The sequence below is a fragment of the Siniperca chuatsi genome, linkage group LG7 (genome assembly GCF_020085105.1).
Source record: "Siniperca chuatsi isolate FFG_IHB_CAS linkage group LG7, ASM2008510v1, whole genome shotgun sequence".
NCBI classification, from domain to species: Eukaryota; Metazoa; Chordata; class Actinopteri; order Centrarchiformes; family Sinipercidae; genus Siniperca; species Siniperca chuatsi.
Window position 1 is genome coordinate 20,014,340 of NC_058048.1, and position 25,874 is coordinate 20,040,213.

A 25,874-nucleotide genomic window follows, 5' to 3' on the forward strand; every position below is an offset into this window, starting at 1 on the left:
TTGTTTGCCATTTATCAGTATAGTTTGATTACAGGTTTACATTACCAGGAGATCATTTAAAGAAAAAGTTGTGTCCTTATGTCACCACCTTTATTTGATTTTACACCTATGCTAAAAGATATATTTATCTGAAGAGATTATTTTTAATAGAACAAATAAAAAGTAATTTGGATAAATCTGCAAAATTTACATCAAATTGAAATAATTTAATGTGTATTATTGTCAATTTGGGCATTTTCCCATATGTTAAGTCTTTTGAGGTTAATAAAGGTTGCTATATAACAGGCAAACGATGCTGACCACTGATTTTATAATTTACAGCCTGGTTGAGCAGCTTTTTTATTTGCTTTATTTATTTAGTTAGTTAATGCACTTATTTTTTCTCCCAAACATGGCCAAATGAAATGAGAAATCTTTAAAACTACTGTTTGTAGTTGTGTTAACAAACTCATTAAAGTAATAAGTTAGTAAGAACATAACTTGGTAAGTTTGCCCTAAATCTGCATGACATTTTGATGATTACGGCCTTTCCCCTGTGATTTATACTTATTTGCCACCTGTTATCACCTCTCTGCTTTTTCAGGTACCGCCTTGCCCCTGCTCACCACTTCCCTGTACCATATGAGGACGTATACCGTGTGGTCAAACACTTCCTCCAGAAGGGGGTGCTGGTCCAGTACTCTGTGGACCCAGGGCGCATCGCTGTGTCGGGTGATAGTGCTGGGGGGAACCTGGCAGCTGCTGTCTCCCAGCAGGTACTGAATCTAGTTTGCTTTCTAGTCAGCTCGATTTTTCTGGTTCACATATGGAAAAAGAACTATATGAAGAGATGACATGAGACAAGGTAAATGAGACAGTTTATGATAGATAATGTTGTATTACCCTGAACCACAAGAAGCCTATCATGTATAACTTTATTTTACGGATCTCAACTGGTCAAAAAAGCGCTACAACTAGGTTAATAGAGTGAATCTCTGCAAGCATTACACCCTCCCTGTGGAGCTTGTTGCTGATACATGGCTGTCTACACCCTCACCATGTTGACCAAGGGTGTTAGCAATGACACCAACCATGACACCATGCCAAGCTATAAAGTTGAAGTACACTTCTATAATTGTTTATACTGTATGAGTACCATAACATAACATTTAGGCTACTTCTCATAACATCAATACAAAGGGAACTGGCCATTTCAAATTACAGTAGGAGAAAAAGATAAAACTAGAGAACAATACATAGCAAAATGAGGATGGGGTTGGAGGTGCAGTTACTCTTACAGGAAGGAGTTGTCGGGGTACAGGAGAAGAAAACAATAAATATTTGTATTCCCATTGGGCATAAAAATGTCACTGAAATACTGATTAAGAGGGACTGGGATTTCATCAGACAGATCCATGTAAACTCATCAAAGAGAAACACACACACACACCTTCGTCACAGCACCTAACGCAGTAGGGGTTTGGAAAGAACTCAATGAAAAGCACCACATCCCAGCCAACAGGTGCACTACCTCTATGGCCTTCAACATCACTCTTAAAAGCCATGGAGAACTTTTAGTGTTGCACCATGGAGAGTAGCTGATCCCTCAAAGTGCCTCACTTTCCAGGTCTACAAGATTCTCGAGCAGACATCATGTCCCTGGGCACCTAATTAGTGGATCTTTGGTGATAACACTGACATTATAAGTCAGACACCAGGCTGGTAGATAGGGATCTGTTTACTTCAAGGTAAAAACACAGTGCATTCACTGGTTTGCACTGTCATGAGGGTGACCCCATGACAATCCACCCTAATGGGACATGGCTGTCAGCCAAAAAAGCAGCTGTATGCCTTCCCTCCCTTTTGTCAGATTCCCCAGAAGGTCAGCCAAAGGAGCTCTCAGGCTCAGTGCTAACTTTCCTGCAGATTAGACATACCCTGTAGTGGAGCAGCAGTATTCCATAAAAATAGGTTCAGTTGCTCTCATTTTAACACATTTTATCCTTTAGATAAGGTATTGTTTCCTACCTTTTAAATTTTGTTTTAAGGATGCCCTAAATTGCGCTCTTGTTTTATTAATGGGCATGTCCTGCACCAGACAATCAGAAAAAGATGCTTTAGATGTTTTCTTTGACATATGGGCTAGTTGAGCAAGTTATGTTTTGGTGGACAGCTGTACTGTTGTACCAGTCCAGGTCGCTTACTACATCCATGAGTTAAGCCTGTTGTAGGCAATAATAATAATAATAATTTGATTTTACTGAAAAAATTTCAACAGCTCAGTGACATGACAAACAAGTACAACACTGGGGGTGATGCAATTCTTCCTGTAAACAACCATGACTAGTACGTGTGATCAGATGATGCTGGATTATTTCTAAAAAGTTTCAGCTCATATTTCATCTGATTGACAAATACTCTATTTGTTAAATTTTTTTGAATACATGCCAATCTCGCTCCGTCTCTCTTCACAGTTACAAAAAGAGCCTGGACAGCAGGTTCAGTTGAAGGCCCAAGCACTCATTTACCCTGTGCTGCAGGCTCTGGACCTTAACACGCCTTCCTATCAGCAGAATCAGAACATGCCCATTCTGCCCCGCACCCTCATGGTGCGTTTCTGGAGTGAGTACTTTACCAGTGACAAGGCCCTTTTCAGAGCCATGATGGCCAACACCCACAACAACCCTGAGTCTTCTAGCCTGCTGAAGTTTGTCAACTGGAGCGCCTTTCTGCCAGAAAAATATCATAGAAAATACAACTACAGTGCTCCTGCTGTGGTGCAGGGCGTCGGAGGGGAGGCAGTTGGTATGAATGGAATATCTCGATCTTTTGCTGACCCGAGGGCATCACCCCTGCTGGTTCTAGACACAGCCTTACACTCTCTGCCCAAAGCCTACATTCTGACATGTGAGTATGATGTTCTCCGTGATGATGGGATTATGTATGTCACACGGCTCCGTGCTGCTGGTGTTGAAGTGACACATGAACACTATGACACAGGATTTCATGGAGGGCTGATGTTCACTGTGTGGCCAACCGACTTCCTGATTGCACGATGCATGACAGACAACTATATCAAATGGCTCAAGGAAAACTTGTAAAAACTCTTGACTATCAGTATTCATTCCAGTTTTTCCACACAGTGCACCAGTGTTTGTTTAGGTGCCCATCTGGTGTTCAACTTTTTGTTGTTTATTTCTTTTTTTGTGGTCATGCTATTTTTCTGTAATTATACTGCAAAATATATTTACTTCTTTTTCCACATTAGATATCATTAGGAAACAGGATTTTGAAAGAATAGTTAATATTTTTTCACATAAGGTGGTTTGAGTACAACACAACACATATGACACCAGTACAATAGTAGTATTGTGTTTATTGTCCAACAAACACAATACTACCCAGAGAAATCTGAGGGGAAAAATCAAACTGTGGAATATCACTAAAGTTGTGTTGTGGATGGTGGTAGCTGGCCCTGTGTGGTGCTGTTCATTCTTGTTTTCCACCACTGTGGACTCTTGGAGTCAATAAGCTAAAAGAGACCCAAATAAATCAAATCAAACCACAGGAATCTGCTACCTGATCTTATGTCTATTGTGTCCGTATCGATACTGAAAGCTAGTAATGCATACCACAAAAAAAAACAAAATCGGAACTATCCCATAAGGGGTTTTAAGAATCCAGTATAAGACAAAGTAGGAAAGGATTTTCACAACAGGAAAAAAATATCTTCAGTTTGGCCAGAGTTAACATTTATAACTGAGTGCAGCTGTTACTAAAACCTAAGATTGTTTTGATGTTTTGGTAAAACTATCCTGGTGTTCCTGGCATTGCATCAAAGATTGGCAAGTGGTTCTGTTAAATACAGAAACACTGTTTTTCATAAAAAAAGAACTATCCCTTTGTTGTGTAACCCATGCAAATGTGGCACACAGGCAGATGCTTGCTGGTATGGTAAATTATTTAAATTGCAGAGTGAATGGTATCTTCGTCAGCACAACATATTCATACATAGTCAAATTTCAAGTCTTGTTTGCTTTGTAATGGCTGCACATCAGAGCTACACACAATGAAAATTGATGAGCCACATTCCACACAGAATATTGGTATTTATAAGTAGATTATGCTGCAACAATATTCTCCAAATATTCTTCACACCATGCGTACACACATTTTTGTGATTGAACTTAGCTGAGTGTGATGTAGCAATATGGTAAAGAGAGGGATATTGTCCAACATATGAGGTGGATTGAAACCATTCACTCGTCTCTCCCTTTTTTCTCCTTTATCTTTTTATCTGTGGGTGACGTCACCCTGTGACTTCTCTACACATGGGATGATTATCTAAAAGATACTGTAACATAAAGTATGTAACTTTTTCAACAGTTTTACAGTTGGGGTTTTTTTTCTGTCAGAGAAACCTGGCTCATTTGCTTAAGCACTGCTACATTTTCAATTGTTAATATGACTCTGACTGAATATGACTATTTTTGTTTTGGATTCGCTCTCTGAGAACTTATGATTTGCAGCATTTTTAATTTTAATGTTATCTGTCAATAAATTGACTTGACCTTTAACTACTGATCAATTGTACTTGTGTGTGTGCAATCGCATATCGTGTAAAGAGAGAAATACATTAGAATGGATGTACTTGTCAACATCATGTTACACCGTGTTGACAAGTACACATGACCATTACATGTAGTGAAAGTGAACACGACGATATGCTAAGAAGGATATTTTGTATACACTGACTCAGACACACCAAATCCACTTGGCGCCACTTACTGTAGGTGAAGCAGTCCCCGCTGGATCTGTTGAGTGTTCATATAGCTGAAGGGGAGAGTGCAGTTTTTCTGCAAACTGTGTCGACAAATCTACCACTAAACACACCTACACACGTTCAATCGAAGAGGTTGGAAAAAAACAAACAGTTTTTTGTTTTCTCTGGATAGCAAAGAGGATGATGCATGAGTACGAACAAACCATTTATACAAAAGGATGATTCAAATAGGTCAACCTCGTTCATCAGGACACATTAAACAAAACACTCCACGCCTCCTGGGTGTAAAGTGGACTATTTATGTGCTACACTTTGCTGGTCCCTGTTATCCTCCTGATATGTTGGCCTTGTGTGCAAATGTGTAGCCAGGTACTGTATGTGTATACACACTTATTTATCCCTGTGTACATGAAGTGGTGGGACTGTTCTTAAATTCCTTCACTTCTATGGAGGGCTAATAACAGCAAAATGAAATGGATTATGGCAGATGATTCCTTGAAACTGTTAATAATGTATAGTGGTTTTGCACAGATTATACTTACATACAGTATAGAAAGTGAACAAATATATACTCTGTTTACACACAGGAATGTGAGTAAGCATGAGTAAGCATGTGCACACTTAAATATGCACTTTGTGTAAACATGATTTTCTCCCAGGTTTGGTGTTCAACACTGTTCATAAGGCTTGAAAATAAATCAGTCATGATTTTCAGACCAACTCATCCATGTAGGACACATACATTTTATCACCACAACATTATTACTGCTTAGAATAAGTGCTTTATTTAAGATACTATAAGTTTAACATACAGCAACCTTCCTAAAAACCTGTGCCCTATAATGCCCCTGTTGCCTCAGTGGCCACAGTTATCTGAACTGCAATACTGAATTATCTTCCCAAAGTATTATTACATTAGGATATCATATTATTTGTAATGTAGAGTTTCAGGTTTTGTATTTGTCCTCACATGTATTTTTTACTGCCTTTTCTCATTGGCTCTGTCTCAATACCACCCCTCTGGCTTCTATTATGAAACTTAAATTCGCACACACAGAACTCAGCCTGATATTTCATCCTTGCTTCTTTTCTTTGCTCATTCCAGAGAGAGATGCCAATGCCATGCCAATATAAATGAAATGATGGATCAAGCATGGTGTGAAAGAAGGCACCTGATCCTGTCTGTTGTATTAAAGCCCTTTGAAGTTAAGTGTTTTTAATGGGGATTCAGGGCCTAAGTAAGCATCAAAAAGGTCACTGACAGTCCAATATGAAGGAGGGTGTCATGAGAGCGGAGACCTCCAGATAACTTTAGAAATATGTATAAGAATATTATTAGAATATATTAGAAGGTTTCAATAAACCCGACCAAACAACACTAAATATGAGCTTATATGGAAGATGGTCTGACTCAATATTTTCCATACTACAACAACATTTTTGCAGCAGACGAAGTTTTTTCAAGGTAGGGATAAAATTATTTTGTAATTGAAGGTCCCGAGTAATCGATGTGATTCAGGAGAGACAAGAAAAAAAGGGCTTTTCATTCCTAGGATTTTTAATGAGATTTTTATTTAGTGTTAGTGTTTCAAACCTGGAAATGTCACAGGCAAGATGAAAAAAGGAGAGAATGATGTACTGTTGTAATCTCGGTTGTGGAGTTTGTACTAAAAGTAAGCATCCCTAGGCTGAAACTATAACATATGCGTACTTTGTAAATACACACATTCACACAAATAAAATGAATGATACAGTACATGTACTGCTTACACATCAGCCAAATCCAAACCTAATCTAAGTGTCTGTCACCCATGTAAAATTTAATGTTTAAAGCCCTGACAGTACTCAGGAAATTGCACAATAAACCTTTGGAAAACAATGAGGGGCTTCTCAAAATGAAAATGAAAACCCTGCTGATGACTCAGTTGAAAAGGTCACAATGTTAGGTGCTACATAACTCGGCAAGCTGGGATCAGTTAAATCCATGAAAAACAAAGACAACTGAGATCAAATCATGAAACAGTTTTCCTTCCCTGATTTTCACAACGATCAAAGAATCCTCTTTTAGTATGTGTAAAGGATAACAAATCCAATTTTCAATGAACGAAAAAGCAGCAAAAGTTCTCAGAAGAAGCTTACAATTTCATCAGCTATACATATAAAGTTTCAAATTTCATAAGAAAAAAGCAGCCAAAGCTTTGGTTGACAGGGGTTTGATAGGTATTGATACCGATTAAAAGTGAAGTCATTCAACTACACGGAATGGATTATTATGTGAATGCAGAAAATGTGATATTTGGCATCTAGGCTGTCACCTCGTCCCTCCCTGCAAGCATACACCTGGCTCAGTTTAGGGAGTGACAATAATGGGAAACTGTGACAAATGTGTTCGGTCAAATTCTACCTGGAGACGATGCTGTTATATATCGTATGCATCATAGACCATTAGGACACTCCTCACTTTTACCTTATTTTATAGCTTGTGCTAATAATGGAATTCAAATTCATCACTAAAAAAAAAAGTATATCTATGACTGACTTATGGTGCTGATGAAAAGCCCAGAAATCCAAATAGTAAGAGTTGGCTTCTGAACAGCATTGCATTCAAATTCTACTGTCAAAAAACACAAAACACCATGTTTAAAAGTGGACGTTATGATATATAATAAATAATTAATGAATTTGTCAGGGACCCCGACATTAAGAATAATGTTGTTCAACAGTTGTGTGTTAGTCACAGTCACACACATGTTTAACCTTCCAATAGCAATATAAGTAGCAGCCAAATATTAGTTGGGTCAGGTTATATTTTATTACATTAAAATGTGATACAATATTGACTTTAATGCTCAAACATCCCAAAAATAGTAGTAACAGTGACAAAACATGCATCTCCAGTTTCAGTCGACTTCAAATATGAATAATATGCTTTTTTAACAAATACAGATACAAATACAATCATCTGCCTATGCGCACATACATACATACATACATATGCTTAAACAGAGCATCAATATAAAAATAGCAACAGGCTCTGGCCTTTAAATGTATTAAGTTATTTTACACTTTATCAACATGACATGATATGGTCTCTACAAAAAACTTTCCACATCATTAATAGACTGTTTAACAATATTTTAATGGATGACAATTATATCATAAAAAATTAAACAATTAAAACACAACAGAAATGAAGAAAAGCAAAACTTCAACAAAACTTTTGACAAAATACAATATGTAAAGATAGAGCTGGTTCACGCGTGGATGCACTGCACGTGTCTCTTTTTGTACATACAGTGTGCAGGGATCTTGTGTTGAATTTTGTCAGGCTGATTCTCTTTGCAAGCTCTGCCTCAGCTTTCTGAGCTTAGCGAATAGGAGCTCTCTGAACTTGTCACCCATGAGGAAGTAGAAGACAGGGTTGATGACACTGTGTAAGAAGGCCAACGGTCGGGTCAAGATGTACAGGCCCTCGATGTACTTCATTGTACACAGCTGCAGCCCTCCCCAGGCCTCCTGAGATGCTATTCTGACATTTCTCAGCACATGGTAGGGAGTGTAGAGAACCAGAAACATGACTGCAGCTGATGCAACAACCCGGAGAGGCCGCTTGTACGATGTTGTCCTGCGCTGTAGAGCCTTTTCCTGGACATGAAGCAGATGTGCAATTTGATGGGAGAAAGCGCAAAGTCCAAGCAGAGGGAGAATGTAACCAGTCAAAGTTAACCCCAGGCTGTAGCCTAATGTATTGACATCTCCTTTTAGGCTAGCAAAATCCTTGCAGTGATTCCAGTTTCCGCTCTGCAGGTCCTGAATCATCAGTGCTATCATTGGAGCAACTTCCACATTGACAACTAGCCAGCTCAGCCCTGTCACGATCAGGGCTGATCGCGGCCTCAGCAGGTAGTGGTTCCGTGCCGGATGTCTTATGAGCAGGAAGCGGTCCATGCTAAGCCAAACCATAGAGAGGATGGAAGAGTAAAGATTGACATGCAGGACATAGCGGTTAATAATGCAAGCATTGGAACTGGTCTCTGATTGGTCATTTGCATAGAGGTACGAGAGGCGTGGCAGTGTGCAGAGGAAAATAAGGTCAGAGACTGCCAGGTTGAAGAGGTAAATGTTGCAGCTCTGCCACTCCGGCAAACAAAATATGTAACCAAGTACAACCAAAAGGTTGCCAGGGAAACCAATGCAGAACTCAATGCCATAAAACGGTGACAGGTAGTATCTCCCCAGCAATTCATCTATCTCTGTACAATTGAGCACCTAGAGAGAAGAAGGGAGGAGAGGAGGAAGAAGAAGGAAAGGGAAGGGAGGGAAGTACAGGGGAAGGCAAGATAAGTAACGGGTAAGTAATAATAGAAACAAATTCTTATGACTTGGAACTGTGAACTTTAAAGACAATTTTCAATAACATTCAGTAGAGACTAATTTAAGGTTCAGCGCTAAACAGATTCAGCACAGCATAAATATTGTACAGTATGTGTTAGGATGAAACTTACCATGCTGTAGTTGTTCTAGTAGTTGCTGGTAGCGTGAATAGGGATTGCAACCATGAGCAGGTGCAACTTTTATCTGTACAGTGGAAACAGTAAACTGAGTTCTGTGGGTACTAGTGCCTCTAATATGCCATGGCTGGACAATACAACCACAATAGCCATTCAAAGTATGGTTGGAACCACATTTGCATATGCAATATGGTACGCCCATGTTTTGTTTTATTACCTGGCAGTTCAAGAGCTTACACCAGCCATTATGCAGTATTAAAGTGGATATGACTAGCTTGCGTTTATAGTCTTTGAAATGCTGTTGAAACAAGGGTCATACATAAGCTAAATGTCTGAAAAACACCTTTAATCCAAAAAAACAAACAAACTTTATCAGCTGCTCCAACAGTTGTTGCAAACTTTTGCATTAATTTTATAAAAAAATGTAATGATTTAATTTTATCTCTGTGAAATCCTCATGCTCTCCACACAGGTTTCATGGCCCCAAAGAAGAGTGCTCCACTTTAACAATTCATGTTTCACATTTTTACTAAATTATGTATTTCATCCAATTACAATGCAAGACATCATGCATCATTGCAAGTTTGCAAAATTAATATGCAGATGCTAGCAAATTAAATCTGCAAGATAATGCTGGCAAGGGTACTAACAGCAGTGTCAAAGGCAAACGTTTACATTTTTCTCCCAAAGCCTGCATCATACCCAGTTTAAGACTAGTGTGACTGGACAACATCCATATTCAAATATGCTACCTCTGAGGTGTCAGTTGCTGATCAGTCCAACCATCCATGTGTTCACTGTCAGTGAAACAGTGTATATTTCAACTGTGCTAACAAAGTAATTGTGGCAAGAGAGTGCAACGCGTAAATCAACCAGCTGATTAGCCAATAGTTATTGTACAGAATTTTAAACAGCATATAGACTGGTACAGAATGGAGTCGTTTGGCTGCTAAGCCTCTTCCACTTCCACCTTGCCAGTATCTGCACTGGCTTTTCCAAAAACACCTTTTTAAATGTAGTTTAAAGAAAGAAAGTTTAGCTTATTTGCTATGAGGGGAAGGATTTTTTGACTCTTAAAGCAACCAATGGAGCCTTCGTCTATGCACTTGGCTTAGACACACAATATCTTTGTTTTTAAATCAATATGGACAGACTAGATACTTTGATGTAAACCCTTTTGTATTGCTATAAAGAATACTAATAGGCAAGCCTAAGTACAGTTTACAGTATGTGCTATTTATGTACAGACAGCAATAAGCGAAGTGAAATTATAAATAAGAGAATTATTGATCCTTTTACAAACTTTTTTCTGAAGTTGTACTTACAATCTCTTTAAGAGCTGAAGAATACAACTGGTTGTAGGCAACAATGAAAAATTCTCAAAAATGCACAAAAAGAAAATTCGGTTGTTGCAGGTAAAACTGACTAAACTCACTTATCAAAGCAGCCATTTTGTTCTGCACTCCCCCTATTTTTCTTTTAATATTTCTCTTCTTTCCCCCACTTACTAGAGAATACTTTCCTCCCCAAAACAGGGAAATGTAGAAAATTGTAAAATGTAAAAAAAATCTTAGTTTTGAGTATTGTTCCCCTACAGTAACAATTAATTCTGACTACTTCTCTCAGTTCTTTGGTTTATATACTCTTTCTTTTTGTCCTTATTTGGACATTCTCTGTTAGAGGATTATAGCCAAGATATGATAAATAACTGATGACTCTATCACTTGATTTCATGAACTAGCAATGTAGTTCCCTTTTTCTTGGGCCATGTCTTTCTAATCATCCTTCTTGGTAAATGCCACATGCACGTCAAAGTTCCCTTTTTTTTAAAATGTATTTCTTCTCTTGGTCTCACACTACGTTTTAAAATAAAATGTTGGATTACTTTCAAATCAGCACATTTTCATTATTATTCACTCTATTGACTTATTTTAGTGTAAAAAAAATAAATGTACCATGTTCTATGATTTATGACGAATCATTGACTAACACAAAACTATGTGTAAAACTTACAACTCTCGCATATTGTGATTATTTCATGCTAACAATATTTAATTTTCACCATTTTAAATAGTTGCCAATTTCCCATTTAAAATAATTGCTTAATAATTGCTTAACCCTTTTTGCATAAGGTAACATAACTCTTTCGAAACCTCTTCTAAGAATAAGGTCAGTGGAACCATACCAAACAGGGGTCCTGAGATCACAGCAATCATGGTTTGGGTCAAAATAACTACTTCCTTAAAACAATCAATGTTGACTATTGATTTCACATGGCAAATAGAGATATGTTGCTCAAAACATAAATTACTATCAAACAGGACACCAAGATTTCTTGCAACAGGGCTGATATGTTGTAACAGGTAGTGCAATGACTGCAGTGTGTGAAGTATTGCCTGAGCTACAGTATCAGCTGCTTTACTTAAAGGTAGGCTACGCGACTCTAATCCAATACGTGTCTTTTTTGTCAAATTCAGCGAATGTCTCCTCACGGTCTGCTAGCTATCCATTCTGTGTGTGCGCTGAAAAAAAAATCTGGTCTTTGTACACAGCCCTGGCTCTGTAAATGCTAAACAAACAAAGTGGCTCGGACCGAGCCACACAACACTATTCCAGCCATGATTTGTCTGTCAGGTAACATTCAATGACTTGCCCACAGACATTCAGCTTACTTTCTAGTTTTCCAAGATATGCTGTTGTTGTGATATTAGCTATAGTAGCAGTAGAGATGTGAGTATCGCTGTTGGAGCTGGTTTGCTGGCTCTGAGAAACCGTCTCGTCCTCTCTGGCTGTTAGCTTCGAGGCAGTAACTGTAGGGACAGTTTGCTAACCCACAACCTAGCTAACGTTAGTTACATTGCTTGTGTCATTGTTCCTCTATATCATGGTATTTGTCATTGTACTGGATTTCTCCAGAATCACATAACCCACCTTTAAGTCAACAAATTGAGCAGCACATTAATCTTTAGCATCAAAAACATCAGTGATATAATTCAAATATACAGAGTGAGCACAAGTGTGCAGCGAAATGGAGCTAAGAAGGAGGTCTAAAAACATTCAAATTCAATATTCAAAATGAAATGATGTGATAAATTGTTTGCTATTCATACACTAACTAGGTGTTCCAGTATTTTGGCTTTTCAAAAAAGCTTGGATGTTAGCCCGACCATTATTTAGACGTTTAACTGTAGTTACTGTAGTTATAATCAATTTTAATAAATGTGAATGTGTTAATGGAAATTGAGGATGAAGCTTTCTTAACTAATCTCATGCAATTCTTACTCAACTCTCAACAGTGTGGGAATGTATCTTGATGTACTGTAGCCCTAACGTGATCCCCTTCTTGAATGTTTGTGGACATCTTTCATTCTAATCCTTTGAAACTGAACATGGAGGTATGACATGCTGATTAAAAACAGAAATGTGAGAAATGTTCAAAAAAAGAGTAAGGCCTTAGAGCAATTATAATGGCTATCATAGCTAGCAAAAAATACCTTCAAATGTTCCTGTTTGTGATTCGATAAGCTTTAATTGTGTGAAAATAATAAAATCTAATTCATTCACTTTGCTTTGGAACATACGCAGATAGCAAAACAATACCAAAGTGTTAACTTTTGATATTTTAATCTATGGTGTCAAGCTTCTTGTGGTTGCATAACACACTCTGATCTTGATGATGTTAATTCTGAAAGGGGGCCTACAGAATATTTTGGCAACAAAGCTTACAATGTTGGTCAGCCTTTAGAGAGCACATGATCTACTGCTGAGAGACATGTGAGACAAAGTCAGGGTAGATTATTATTATTATTTTTTTTTTACTTTACACTGCAGAGAAAGTAAAAGTAAGTAAAGTAGGTATAATGTAATGGACAAGTCCTTAAGAAACCCAGCCTGGGACCGACAGTGGTTTGTTTGGTTATATTACTATGGGATCAAGAGTAATATTTCAGAATTCCTGTGCTTTAGTAGTGTTAGGATTTGTTCTACTGGAGGCCAACAGTGGGGCAATGACATAAATCTTATTTTTAATACTGACTTATATTAGCTTATGTTATGCTATCATTTGGTTTATATAATTTATAAAGGATTACAGGATTCACTCCAGATTACACAAAACAAATATTCATCCAATATCAACTATGAAAATTCCTCAGACCATCAGGCAGCGCTCTCCTTGCTGCGTCTTCTATCAATTCAAGACAGCATAATTTCTGTAATTCAGACAGGCATTATAGTTTACCTGAGAAGTGGGTTAATTTAAGGACACAGATGTAAAACATTACTTTTTGTAATAGCATTTGAACAAGTGATATACATTTACCTTGCTTTAAATGTCATGTTTAAGTATTAACACTTAACACTCGTTTCTATATTTACTTGTAATATGTAATGTTATATGTAAAATAAAGTTTGCCTCTTCGTCTTGTCTCACTTTGTTCATAGCAGAGTTCAGCACATTTTGACTGTCGGGGAGAGGGAAGAGAATCAGCTAATAATAAAAAATGATCTAATAATATCTTAATATTTCTTAATAAAGTACTATTTTGTTTTCATTTGCCATCTTATATAATGCTAGTGCCCTCTGGTGGCAGACCACAGCAAACAAATTATCAGAAAGTATCATGTATCAAACAGACAGGATTTGAACCCCAGGCCAAACACCCACTGGCGACATTTCAGACAAATAGGGTGTGACTTCATCAGGTGGATTAATTTAAAACTAAAGGACCATAAGGTGTGTGTGCAAGTGTGTGTTTGAGACATTTTTAAGAATTACAAGCTAGGACTACAATATTGTACACTGTACACCAAACCAGTGTGAGCCCTTAAAATGTAGCGATGTTTACTTGTGACCCCACATCACCAGTTTCATCTACTGCTTGTGACCAGTTCAACAAAAGGGATTTTTTTCTGTTTTCTCTTTAAATAAAAATTAGCCAGTAATTTACAAGGGGAAACAAGCAAAGACTAGAGGGAAACCTGTAAAAATAAACACAACTGAAAACCACAGTAGTCTCCTGCCCATCTGTATGTGTATGTCTTTGTGGAGTTGTGAGAGGGGTATAAAAGGAGCCCATAAATGTTATGTATTACTGTAAGATGTCATTGTGGTGTATGTGTGTCTGCTACAAGAAACTAGAAGACAAACTATGCAAATTATAATCCTCATACAAGTGAGACCCACCAGAATAGGAAACTGTGTTCAAATTGATGGGAATTGTATATAAATCATAAATAGCCTATTTCTTCCAGCAGGTCATTTCATGTACCAGGCCTAACAGATGTGATACAAATTGAATCCAGCAGAGAGCAGTATTAACCCAAAGCTCAGATAGTGGGCTAAATCTCCAGAAGTGTTCTGCATTATGTTTATGGAAACTTACATTGATGAAATCATGTAGCAACAATAAAATATAGAAAACAGAAGAATGCATGAGAGCAAGTTCTAATTGTTGCTAGTTAAATGGAAATAAAGCTGGAAAAATTGAGGCAGCATGAGGAAAAGAGAGATAGAAGAGAAATAGATGACAAAGCTTGCGATGGACCAGTTAGTAGAGGGTGGAGCTGTGCCAATCAGTATGTCACAGTGCCCTCATAACTTGTGATTGTGTGTGTGTGTGTGTATACACGTTGGCATGTCTGTGTGTGAAATTAAGAAATGAAAAGGCGATGGACTGTATCTGCTAGTTTCACTTCTGCTCATTCCTCCCTCTAACCCTTAGATGGGCAATTTGTCCCAAATGTACCCTGACACACACACACACACAGTCATGTTTCCCGCACTTCAGAGGACATTACATTGACTTATATTCATTTCCTGGAGACTTACTCTAATCCTAACCACTACTTGCCTAAATCTAACCCCTTGCCCTAACCTTAAACCAAGTCTTCACCCTAAAATGTAATGTTTTACATTATGGGGACTTGCGTTTTGTCCCCAAAAGGAAGATGAGTCCCCATAATGTGTAGCTCTGTTAACAGATGTATGTCCCCTTAACATGAGTAATACATGTCCACACAACCACACACAGAAAGAGAGCGAGAGAAACAACTGAGTGACCTAAATTAAACACTACAAACTATAAACTACTTGGCCTGACAACAGTATATGGGTATAATTTTTAGTAGATTGTCATGTGAGTGAGGTGTGAGTGAGTGTGTGTTTTATACTGGCCCATTGTGCGTTAATGTTCACATTAGCCCCTGTAGCTTAAACTGTCCCAGTTCTGGAAGGTGACACACTTAGAGCTTTATCACTACAACTCTGTACTAATTATCAACATGGTTCACATTTGACAGTTAATTGGATCAAAATCTGATGTAGCGTGTAGGCTTATGAGTGTTTTAGTGTGTATCACATGAGATGGAGGCAGAGAAAGTGAGAGATTTAATAGAGACTTAGCATCTCTTTACTGCATAATGCTAAGGTTGTTGAGTTACTTTCAAATGTTTTAAGTGCAGCATAACATCCTCTATCTCTCTGCACTCTATGTGCTCTCTACATGACCTATCTCCTCTGCTCTTTTGAGTTAGTTTTTTGAGACTTAGTTTTGTCTTTTTAGAATTTTCTTCCCCCCATAGTCTTCTATCTTCCTTTATCATCATTTCAACCTCCTCTCTCACTCTTTTTCAATCCTGTCTCCTTTATTTTCTTCCAAACATCTAATTCCAATATGTTCTCATAGGCTTGAGTCAGAGGGGGTTTCAATAATTCATCCAGTGTTTGTTTGAGCAGCAGTCAAACTGGCATGCTCAAACAGGGGTGATATTGAGGGCTTCACCTGCTCTTGTCCCTTTGTTGGGGTCACAGCCAAGACCAGTTATGCATAATGGTTTACACATGTCCTTAAAAGCCCCCAAACACTCCTTGTTTTCCTGTTTCAAATGCACGTGGTCATTCTGTTCCAGTGAAAATATACAGCTAGCTATTGCTTTTTTGGTAAATTTACAGTTTCACTTCAGTGAGAGAATCTGTTAGGCTCATTCTGTTTTATCTGTGTCAGAGACACTGTCAAGTTATCTTCCCCTTCTCCTCCTCCTGACTACAGCAGAAAGAAAATAAAACTCATCCCTAACAAAGGAAGTAATTGTCCCTATAAACCACAAATCCTCATTTAAAAGTATCATAAATTGCAGCATGTCAGATTATTTGTACCCCAATCATTATCAAAGAGAATATTATTATTTCCTCCAGAAAATATTCCATATTATAATATTCCTGTTTGCCTACAGTCGATCATGTACACACAGCATGTCAAAACTGCAGGTCTGTGCACTTGGACATGTTTAAAACCTTTTTGGAGAAACAAAATCTACTTTGAAGCCCTGATCAAAGCTGACAAGGTGACGAAACCAAGTCATGTCAGGGCATTTATTTTGATAGAAAATGTAATTGAACAGCAAGGACCCCCCATGTTCTACTATGTTAAGTCTTATAGGTGGTGTGGGACCTGCAGCCTTCCTCAGTTTGAACCCTGTGCCTCCTACATGTCTTTTTGTATTCTTTGCCCTGCTGTGGATCTATTTCATTTTCAGTCACGGCAGCTCCAGAGGCTTGTTTTACACATGCTGGTGGTGTATGCTGTGTCAGGCTTTCTCAGCGTTACTGATATGATTGCCTCTGCTGTCTACTGGGACGTATAAATTCAAAACCACCGTCAGGTCAGCTAACCGTCAGCTAATCGCTACGCTAGTCACTAGACACGTCGCAGAGCTAAGACTTCCTGGCCTCAGCAGGGGCTAATATCTAACCCTGCCATGTTTTCACTTCAGCCTCTGATAGCCAGCTCTCAGGATCAGTCAAGCACAACTAATGTCAAGCCGTGGCTATATCCAGATGCTTTACATTTGTGTGTGAGGCTTGTACAAAATCTCTGCTTTAATGTGGTCCTCCTGTGTTTTTGGCCCAAAGCAGATTTTAAAATAATGCATGGTTAGTGTATACATATTTTTTCACAAAGTGAACAGTCAGAAATGCAGTAAGCAGCTGCCTGCTTTTACTTTTCCTTAATGGTAGCTTGAGTGAGCCTTTGTGGATTTTTCACAAGCTATGAAACTTGTTTCCTGCATTAAACTGGCAGCTTTGTGACACACAGGGGTGTGTGCTGAACAGCAGCATCTGTGTGTGATTTGCCTATTGCGTCCTTGTGTATTTTCATTACCGGCATCACCAGGTTTTACAGATGTGAACATTACCGCACCGTACTAAAAATAATGGCCCTCCTGTTCTGTGTCTTGACTTGATGACATCATACCGCTGCTGTGGGGAAACCTGGGAGCCGTGAAACAGGTTATATTATGTAAAACACATTGTAATGGTTTAGCAAGGTTAGTAGAGACAATGAGTGTCTTGTAAGCCTCTGTGGTGATTGTAAAATACTGTACATTGCTCTAAACAACAAGGTGGAAAGTACTCTTTATATCTTAGATTTCCAAGTACTCTGACAGCATATCAGCATTCTTGTCACTCCTTTTCTGTGAGGCAATTGGCAGCTCTGTCAGCTCATAGTAAAGTGTGGGCTGACGACAGAAAACTTCCCTTTGCGACATCAGCCGTTTTACTTTACTCCCTTTCAGCTTCGACTCACTTCCCCCTCTTTCTCTTTTTTACTCCCTTTTCCCTTCCTGTCAGCCTTCTGCCTCCCTCCTCATCATTGTAATTCTCTTGACTTGTCTGCATTTTGCTCACTCACTTCTCACTATAATATCAGACACAAAGAAACACAGCAAGAGAGGTTTTTTTGTCAGTTACACCATTTGGACCAATAGGAGCCTGCAGCCTCCTAATTGGTGTCACACAGTGTCAGGGGACTGGAAAATCTCGTAGCACCACGGAGGACGTCCCTGAAATCTGTCTCCACACTCAAGAAAAGAGAGGAAAACAATGCATTGTGCAGTGACATAATTTGGATATATTTCACAGTAAATGTGGCGAGATAAAAAGTAAGATGATGAACTAAGGTTTGACACAAAAGTAGAGTTAGCTGAGTTGACTAATCTAATAACCAAATAACCCCTGACAGATCAAATTCTAAATATTTCACTATATCAGTGTCATAGGTGGAGAATTATGAATTTTCTCTGTGGGGAATTTTCTCTTTGACTTCCTGGCTTGTATGTGTTGGCACCAAAGGACAGGACTCAAGTTGCCAACCATTGCCGAGGTAGTCAACAGTTCTCCTAAATAACACACCCACAGGAATTCGTCTCTGTCTGCTTGGTTTTAAGAAAATATAGAAAGGAAATAAGGAGAGTTCATGTTTGGAGGTGCTCACAGGATTCGAGAAAGAGAGCCAATAAGAGTTTAAATGTTTGTTCTGTGGTCGAGAAGGGTTATCCTGTTTGTTTTCTCATATGGAGAGATCTGTTACAAAAATACTGTGAGAAGTCAAATGCAATTAATGATGTGTGCATGCTTGTGCGTCTATGTTTGTTCATGTGGTGGTGGCCTTCACATCCGTCCAAGCACCTGATCCAATGTTTCCTCATCCTCTTTTCTTCATCTCTGCTTTCTCCCTTCTTCCTCATTGGTCAGTCACTCTGCCTTCTTCTCCCTTCACTCCTCCCCAGGTGGTGATTATGACTGGCATGATACTAAAGTCTCAACTTCGTGCTCTGCTGCACACAGACAATATCCTGCTCCCTCTCTCATTGCCTCTCTTGGCAGGTAGACGGGGCGGAGGTCTCGCCCTGTGACATCACAGCTCTCAGCTTGTCTCATGGCAGCTCAGGTTTCAGCACCACGGATTAGATTAGACTCTTATCTATATCTGTGTTACTGCTGTTCTTCACATGCAACTATTTCTTTCACGTCTGCAGTCACATTTGCTTTTTTCTGTCAACACCCTAATGCCACCATCACGATCATATTACGACTCCTGAATTAACCTCTATGACATCTATTCCATATATACCTGGGAAGGGAACAGCCGACATTTCCTGAGGCATGTTTCTATCTAAAACCTTAAACCTTTAGATTTCAACTGAGGTGCAGTGAACTGATCTTTATTTTCCAATGACACAAAGGTTGAGAAACTGAGAAATAATTCTTAGTACACACTTTTGTTCTATTGTTGTGTATAATGTGGTATTGTATTAGAGTGTGTTTGGATGCTGTCTTATTATCGCAGTGTTATTGGCCTTATTTATATCTCTCTCCCTGACTGGGAGGGGGAGAATTTGTGTAATGTGTATGTTCTTTCACTTTGCCTCTATGGAGGGACACACACCTGGCTCGGATAGATGGGTATACAAATGTGGTCAGGAACACAGTGATGAAACTGTGAAACAGATGTGCTACTGATAGGCAGCATAAAACAAAGAGGATGGATGTATTCTGCAGTGGAGATGGAAATGGTATAAATGGTGCAGTAGGGCAGGAAGGGCTTTGATACAATTCTAAAGAGAGCTTCCCAGATTTCATTAACCTGAGACTGCATTATTATGGAGAGTGTAAAACTCTCCTCAATGGACAACACGCCTGAGATTCCCCTTTATGGATCCCATTCATTTCTTTCATTCCCATTCCTCCGTTTTCTTTCTTTTCTTCATTTTTCCCATCACTGCTTTGGCAGAGCTCCAACACCTAAGCTTTTTCATTGTCCTGCTGACTCTACAAACAGCTTTACAGCATTCCTGAGCAAGAATCTTGACTCCTCCTCATCTCTGTGTACACACTACACCTTGCCCCTTAAAACTCTCTGATACCCTTTACAAAGACCTCCCTGGAACATCCTCGCCCTTGTGTCTTCATTCCTGTTATGTATTTAACCACAACCCCACAGATTGCAGCCGTACCTTCAGCTCCGGTTATATATCTGTTCTTGGTGAACACTGTGCACACATACAAGTGTGCACATGGTCAGCTACATTCTGTGTTTATACAAGCGGGGATAGAGGCATGCCGGTGGTTTAAGCACTGTAAACATGTCTAAAACGGATGTCTGCTGCACAGTGTGGGTGATGTCAGCCTGTGTGCGACCTCAGCCAAGTTCAACATTCTACACATGCAAGCAGTGAAGAGGGTCGTCGCACACAGGAAAACATATGACCAAAAAAAGGCAATCCAGCATTGGCTGTGGCATCAGTAGTCTGGAGCAAACATCATTAAGCTAAGAACTGTGACTAGCAGAGCAAAGAATTGAGTTAGCTCAGACAGTCAGCTTTCATCTAGACTCATTAGGTTACAGCTCATTCTTAGGCCTGACACACAACTGTTTCTGGTTTTTTCTTCTTCCTTTCCCCTTCATTCCTTTGTAGCTTCCTCCTTCCCTCGCCGTGTCTACATAATTTTCTCTGCCTCTCTCTCACACACAGAGAAAAAAGAAAAAAAAAACAATATTGACTCTGCATAGTAGAATGATTACTTTTAAGATGATGCCATGGCAGACTGCAGCCTGTTTTCAAGTCAATGACTCATTGTGAGCAATGGGTAACGGCTGAGAGATGGAGATGGAGTCAAGAAACATTGTGGTTGGCAGGCTGGCTAACAGGGGCTGGGAGGAAGGAAGAAAAGTCCTCTGCTGGTTGGCTTGGTGTTGCTCTGCCTTAGAAGGCTGTGTTTGGGAACAAGGTTTGTTGGCACTGTGGACCATTGGACCAGTCAGAGACGACTGCACATATTCCCCTTATGTGCATGTTCTTTCTCTATCTATCTATCTATCTATCTATCTATCTATCTATCTATCTATCTATCTATCTATCTATCTATCTATCTATCTATCTATCTATCTATCTATCTATCTATCTATCTATCTATCTATCTATCTATCTATCTATCTATCTATCTATCTATCTATCTATCTATCTATCTATCTATCTATCTATCTATCTATCTATCTATGTTTTCTTTGTCTTTAGCTTTGCAGAAACATACAACATGCACGTAGGCACACACACACACACATTTACATACAAATGCTTGTCTGCCCTGCGTGTAAATGAATAATTCAGCAACAATGCAGCAAATTCGAAACACGCCGGGATGCTGTTGTGAATTCCGATCTGAAATATTATGTTAACATTGTTTCACATTGTTTACTCATCCAAAACACATATGTTGATGAATGAATATGTTTTTCATAATTGTTCATAATTAGTTCGGTCATGCATACATATGTACACACAAAGTAGCACACACTGATTGGCAGAAATATATCATGGTCCTTATAGTTACTGTAAATTACAAATAAGCAGATAAGAAATCACCCTGATGAAGGTCCTGCACGGAAGTGCATTGGTGAAATAAAGAAGATTCTTCCTGTTAATCAGCTAATCAATGTTAATGAGTTGTTTTTTTCACATTTGGTTATTTGTTACTTGAGCACCTAGTTGGCTGGTGAAGTAACGACAGCACATTCCTGCAAGTTACGAACAAACCAACACTAAATTAAAAAAAACGAGTCAATATATAAATTACAGGAATTTGTTTTCATGAAAATATAGCTGTATATTACATTTCTATACTAAAACTAGAACAATTCACACTAAATGAGCCATTATGCAGCACTAATTAGCTCAGGTAGAATGCTGTAGGACTATCAATAAAATATCAATGCAGTGATCATGTTGATGCACTTTAGGGTAATTATTGGTTATGTTTTTTGTATGACACGGCAGTCTTTCTGTTATTTTACTGGGTTTTTACTGTTTTTACTATTTAAATCCTCCTCAGAGACAGCTTTTGCTCATGTTTTCTGTACCAGTATTCGTGATCTTTCATATTCTCTACAAATCTCTCCCTGTCACACACTTATACACAGCACATAAAATAGGTTAAACAATGTTTTGGGTTTACCTTGTTCTCTAGATAACCCTCTCATCCTGTCCTTTGCTGTCTTTTCTCATAATACTCCCAACCAGCCACCCACCAAAAGCACTACACTGTAACTGTGTCTCAGTGTCTCTGTGATAACATTGATAATATACACACCTTTCCACTTTTTATTAAATCTTTGTTTTAGTTTACTTTAATCAATAATGAGCTGAGTAATGTGCATAGATTTCCTAAGGCAGTATGGGTAGTGTAGTCCCCCAGAGTGTCTGTCTCAGTGTAGGTCTGAGCTCTGTACTCCCTGTCGGGGTACTAAGGGGATTGGATATGCTCTGCTAATGCTATTAGTGCTGCAGCTGGGGATTACTGTCTCAAAAGGAAAGGGGAAAAGGGCGTGAAAAGTGAAAAATCATTGCGTTGGGGAGTATGTGCGTAACAGAGATTTGCATGTTTGTACATGTATTTGAGAGAAAGAGAGAGAGATTAAAAAAGGGATATTCATGCAGACTATTGCGCACTAACAAAAATACTAAGTGACTGTGGCTCTAATGCAAAGTGTTGTGAGAGCTGTTTTTTAATTTAATTTGGCTGTTACAGTCCTCCTGGGATTTTAGTTAATTAGTCTATTAAGCTGGCCAGCACCTTTTAGAAACAGACTTATTTTTAGCTAAAGGAGAGAGAGATGTTGTGATTATTATTTTTTCAAGAAGGCCAAAGTTGAAATCTGATACAGAAGCAGAGGGCCGATCCGTTTGGCCTGTCTTTTGTCAGAAAACCCTGTTAAAGTATTGTATGACATGTTAGCCAAATTTAAGTAAAAGCAAAAAAGTGACACAGTAAAGTCTCATTTTAAATACCCAGTACTGCTGAGAACATTGTTGCTGGAACACATATGGCATGCTTCATTTGTTACATTTCAACCTGTGCGACAACTTAGTCCTCCTCTGGTCAAATATGTAAGTGATATTGCTGAGCTCAGAGGAGATCTTTGTCTTGGGTAGCAGGCATACTGTACAGCGTGTACATTGCTTGAGATCAATACAGATGGAAAATTTGAATCATCCTCATCTAAAATAAGGTACACTATCCAACTCTCAGAATATCCAACCCTGACAGCAGGACAGAGTTTCAAAAGGTCAGCATCTTGTTTTCTTACAGAACAATAAAGTAGTGTATTTCTCAGAAGGCCGAGCTGAAGGTTGCTTTATATTTAAGCCCTGTAAAGGAACACATGGAAGACAAGCAGAGGATTACAGTATATGTGGTGCGCATGAGTGGACATGATCTGCTTTGCTCACCAGGATTTCCCCATAGATTGCCTTTTGGGTTGATCTGCTCTGTGAATTGTGCATCTATAACCAGCTGCGAGTGTGTGCCTTCAGGGAAAGACATTCTGACTGAAGTGCTCTAAATCATTAAATACCATGCACCTCATCTGGCGAAAAAACATGGCAACATTATGAATATGTGCAGTGTGTGTTGAGGACTCACATTCACCACAGGTGATATTATTTCACAAGGCATTTGTTTGGCCAATCAAACAGAAAATCTGGATTTCACATAGCCTGGGAGCTGCTGCAGGTGATTTTTTGAGGTTTTCCCACTGCACCAAAAGTAACAGTTTGATATTCCCAGTCAAATTTCTGAAGAAGTACTAACTGTAGACATGGGTTATGTGCACTTGGAATCTGTTTCAACATGTTATTATCATCTGGGCTTCAAGTTCAACCCTATTAGCTCAGAAAGTCAGTGATCCCGTTATGTTGCATAATGTTCTCTGATAGCTTTGTTCATGCATCTCTAATCAGCTATCAATCACCACATAAACCAAGTGCACTTCAGTTTTGTTTATGCATTAGTAAGCTACCGTAATTGCCAATTAGTTTCAAAAAGTATGTGCATCTCAGTTCTATCTAACTTTGTCTAAACTACCAAAACCAATAATAAAACCAATGTTTCTGTTGTTCCACTGTTATTCTTCGCCCTTCTGTCTCTCTATCTTAGCATCTGTTCTCTTTCTCCAACACACTCGCCAATAATCATTATCATATCTTTCCCCCTCCGTCTCGCACATTTACACGTCTTTCTGCTAGTTGCGATGAGTCTAGAGATTGTCCTTATGAGTATTTACCAACAGTAAGTTACCATGGCCAACCTGCTTGTTCTCTCCCACCCTGTTTCATGTTTGCATATACTGTATGTGTGTGTGTGTGTGTGTGTGTGTGTGTGTGTGTGTGTGTATTATTTTTCAGTACTGTGACTCCTCTAGGCAGGGTCAGGTATTTGGATGAAACCCCAGTGTGAACTATGTTATCAGAAAGGTCAGTATCTCTCACACATACAGAGCCTGTAGATTTGCATGCAAAGTGTTTTAACATACTCATCATTATTAATTTTCATGCGTTTTTGAAAGAGAAATGAAGTTGAGTTAATATTCCTCACAATCACATTCTATGTACAGTTTAAGCTCTTTTCTGTGCATTGTTAGGTAACTGACTGTAGCTACAACACATACTCAGTCTGTACGTTGCACTCTGGTTTAGCTGTAAGCATGCGGTTTGTGTTGCATTCTGCACCCCAGCAAGACAGCGTTACAAACAGACAAGATTGCAGCTACATTGCACCATTCTGTCTGAGTGGCGTTAACAAGGAATTGTCTTCTATCCAACACTTCTCAGCAATTCACATTATTGTCCCAACAATGGAGTGGCGCTCATCTGTGCAACGCAGTCAGGGGCAGCAGTGCTGAACTGGTTGTCAAGCTGACAGCCAGGGGACGGTAAGCATATTTGATTTACTGGCTTTTAACTGAAACAAATGAGGGTTATAGGATGTCTATTGAATGCTTAGCTTCCTGATTGTATTGTTAACATATTATTATACTTGTAGCCCTTTACAGTGTTGTTTGGTGGTCCCCGTGTTTACATTTATGGGTCAAGGCTCTTTCTCTGGCCCCATAGTAGCGGAATGAACTTGCCACTGAAGGCAGGTCAGCACAGTCACTGTCCATCAAAACCCACCTTTTCAGACTACACCTCGAAACACCATGCTAGCACTTACTTATGTCTCATTTCTTAAAGAAAAAAAAACAACTCAAGGCATTAGTATTGTAACACTGAACACTTAGTTTGGGGGTGATGCACTTCCAATTTTTAATGACCCAGCTTGTTTCTAAGGAGTTTTATTGCAATTATTGTAATTCACTTTGGACAAAAGTACTAGCCAAATGAATGTAACATAATTGTCAGCCTTGGCATTTCAAGGTTAAAAGTGAGCGCTTATCTAGGCTGCTATGATTTTAATATGTTTTTAGTGGTTAAGTGTTTTAACTGACTCCTGGCTTCACTTGTTTGTGTTGTTTTTTGGGAGAGGTTACTGATTTACTATTTGTTGATCAGTATATTCTGACAGTTGCAAAACTCTTGCAAAAAAAGAGTTGTTGATGTTTGCTTCCATTACTTACAGAAGCTGCACTTGGCTTTTCATTGTTGTTGTGTGGTGGAAGTCTCTCAGCCTCAAACACCAACAACTTTTAATTTGAGGGTGAAGACAACATTTTGGCATTCTTCTTTTTAGTTTCAAGCCTTAGCAGGAAACAGATTAGTGGATACTGCTGGCGCAGGCCGCTCTTTAAAAGGTTATGGCAGGTTTTTTTGTTTGCTGCACAGATTAAGTAAAATTATATGTTTTGTTAATCTTTTTCCACTTGCCATAAGCAAAGAGGTGACGTAACCTTGTTCAGGGGAAAGCATGATGCATTACTAATATTACTCTACAACGGCCTGTTGGGATGATACTGAGGGAACTGTTGATAGTCTGCAGTGAAGGA

At 38.8% G+C, this 25,874-nt stretch overlaps 2 protein-coding genes across 9 annotated transcripts in view; one reads left to right on the forward strand and one right to left on the reverse strand.

Moving 5' to 3' along the window:
- The window catches only part of aadac (arylacetamide deacetylase), a 78,124-nt gene extending 73,568 nt beyond the window's left edge, over positions 1-4,556 (forward strand). For all 3 annotated transcript variants that reach the window (XM_044202014.1, XM_044202015.1, XM_044202013.1), the window contains 2 exons: positions 584-755; positions 2,454-4,556. In XM_044202014.1, coding sequence (XP_044057949.1) covers positions 584-755; positions 2,454-3,080 — 799 coding nt within the window. In that variant the 3' untranslated portion in view covers positions 3,081-4,556. The remainder of the gene's footprint in view (positions 1-583; positions 756-2,453) is intronic.
- The window catches only part of LOC122878754 (succinate receptor 1-like), a 41,893-nt gene continuing 19,486 nt past the window's right edge, over positions 3,468-25,874 (reverse strand). For 3 of the 6 annotated variants that reach the window (XM_044202052.1, XM_044202054.1, XM_044202051.1), the window contains one exon: positions 3,468-8,711. In XM_044202052.1, coding sequence (XP_044057987.1) covers positions 8,087-8,710 — 624 coding nt within the window. In that variant the 5' untranslated portion in view covers position 8,711 and the 3' untranslated portion in view covers positions 3,468-8,086. Of the gene's footprint in view, positions 8,712-9,066; positions 9,341-10,598; positions 11,150-11,945; positions 12,089-25,874 lie in introns of those variants that run through there. The other 3 variants (XM_044202050.1, XM_044202053.1, XR_006378530.1) reach the window with 3 other exon arrangements.